The sequence below is a fragment of the Eutrigla gurnardus genome (genome assembly GCF_963514095.1).
Source record: "Eutrigla gurnardus genome assembly, chromosome: 12".
Classification (NCBI taxonomy): domain Eukaryota; kingdom Metazoa; phylum Chordata; class Actinopteri; order Perciformes; family Triglidae; genus Eutrigla; species Eutrigla gurnardus.
In genome coordinates, this window is record NC_139926.1 from 24,609,718 (window position 1) to 24,611,897 (window position 2,180).

The 2,180-nt window shown below is 50.1% G+C and overlaps 1 protein-coding gene across 1 annotated transcript in view; it reads left to right on the forward strand.

Moving 5' to 3' along the window:
- Positions 1 to 722: 722 nt before the first annotated feature.
- The window catches only part of klf7b (Kruppel like factor 7b), a 52,410-nt gene continuing 50,952 nt past the window's right edge, over positions 723 to 2,180 (forward strand). Inside the window, exon 1 of the mRNA XM_084023051.1 lies at positions 723 to 1,169. Coding sequence (XP_083879177.1) covers positions 1,068 to 1,169 — 102 coding nt within the window. The 5' untranslated portion in view covers positions 723 to 1,067. The remainder of the gene's footprint in view (positions 1,170 to 2,180) is intronic.

Consider the following 2,180-nt stretch of genomic DNA (forward strand, 5'->3'; position numbering starts at 1 on the left):
GCTGCGTCCCTGCTCTCCGACTCGCACACATCATCACCACGTGGAGAACCACATGGAGTCGTCTCCGTGGCGACGCTGCCTCTCCTCCACAAAACACAACACGGCGGCGGCGTCTCCTCCGCTGCTCCCCTCTGCTCGTACGTGTGCGTGTTTTTGTTTGTGTCTGGTCGCTGCGTGCTTCCATGCAGCAGCAGCAGCAGCAGCAGCAGCTCCTCGTGGTTTCTCCTCTCCGCCTGTGCAGCCTGTAATGACTGAAAGAGGAATGCTGCAGCTTTTATATAGGCCTCTAAAAATAACTCACCCCTCGCTGCCATCTAAGGCCGGACTGACGGCCTCCTGCAGCCAATCCAACCCCCGCATTCTCTTTAGGCTCCGCCCCCTCCCTCACTCTCAGTGCCTCCCTTAATTGGACGCCAGTGACATCATCAACCCTATTTACCTTATTAGGTCACGCATGAAATTGACTGACAGGTGGCTCCTCCCCCCTCCTGACTTCCCTCCTCCTCTCTCTCTCTCTCTCTCTCTCTCTCTCTCTCTCTCTCTCTCACTCTCTCCCTCTCTCTCTCACACACACCGCTCGCTCGGATTGCAGCGCGGGTCCAGTCTGCTGCTGGAGGAGCAAACCTGGCAACCTGGCAGCTCGCGCGGAGACCGATTGGCAATCTGGCAATGCGGAAATAGATCTGGCACCCCTCACCACCAGCCCCCCACCTCCCCCCCACCACCCTCCCTCCCCTCCGAGCGCGGACTGAGGAGAGAGGCGTGACGGAGCGAGCAGAGAGAAGAGAGGGGATTACATTGACAAAGATAAAATAATCAACTCTTTCTTTTCCTGGTGGTTTTTTTTTTCTTTTTTTTAATTAAAGTGCTCAGGTGCGCTCGTCTGCACCAGCTGGGATTTTCCCTGCATTTGTTTTTTTTTAATCTGCCTGACAAGTAGAGGAGGAACAAGAAGAAGAAGAAGAAGAAGAAGAAGAACAAGAAGAAGAAGTGCGTTTTTAATCGTTTGGATCCCGGACTTCTTTACTGACTTTTTCCTGGTTTGTTTTCCCTCCTGTGCATCAAGCATGGATGTGTTGGCGAATTACAGTATTTTCCAGGAACTCCAACTCGTTCATGACACTGGTTATTTCTCTGCGATGCCTTCCCTGGAGGAGAACTGGCAGCAGGTCAGAGATGATGCGTTTTCTCTTTTCTTTTTCCGGGAAATTGGAGGGGGGGTGGGGGGTGGGGGGTAAAAACCGGGATGAAATGCCATGTGTGCGCCGGTTTGTGTGGTTTTCTTTCTGCGTGTTCTTTCAGGCTTTCGCATCATTGCGAGCGCTCCGGAGCGGCAGCGTAGTTGCGTTAGTTTTTTTCTTTTTTTGCTCACATGGAGCACGGCGAGGTCCGCTGACAGGAGAAAACACACACACACACACACACACACACACACACACACACACACACACACACACACACACACACACACACAGGATACAGACGGAGCTTTACGCACTGATAGACATTTTCTTTTAAATGCGTAAAAACCCAATTAACATTTACGCACACACGACGGTCCCTTAAACGCACCTTGAGGTTTGGATGTCACGCATGACGTTGTTGTCCTGTATAAACCCTTAAAAAAGATGCTTGGGAATAAAAAAAAAATAAAAAAAACTCTATAACGCAGGTGAAGAAGCTGTGAATGCTGATTTACGCGTGTTTTTTTGGGAGGTTTGAGGTTGGTTTTGCGGATGAAATTCAGCGGTTTTATTCACCATGCGTGTTCTGAACGTGGAGTCGCGTTGCAGAATGTGAATATAATGTTGAATTCCCTGTAGAGCTTTATAATGGAGAGAGACAGGATCCGATGGGGATCAAATCCAGCTGTTAAGTTCTATATGTGCTGCACGCTTTAAGGAGTCCTTTAACTTCCCATCATGCTTTGTGTCGCGGTGATTGACTTGATGCAGCATTTAATTGGCCGTTAGGACTCTTTGAGTGAGAGCCGACTGAAGGTGAACGTGGAGTTTGGTGTTCCAGCTGCTCATGGAGAATGTCGTTTTTTTTTTTGGTGTGACTGATTTGATCGCTGATAGACCGGTCCGTCCGGCTGATAGGTTGGGATTAACACGCACGCGCGCGCACACACGCACGCGCACGGGAAGATTGACACGTGCTTAACAGCTAGTGACTTG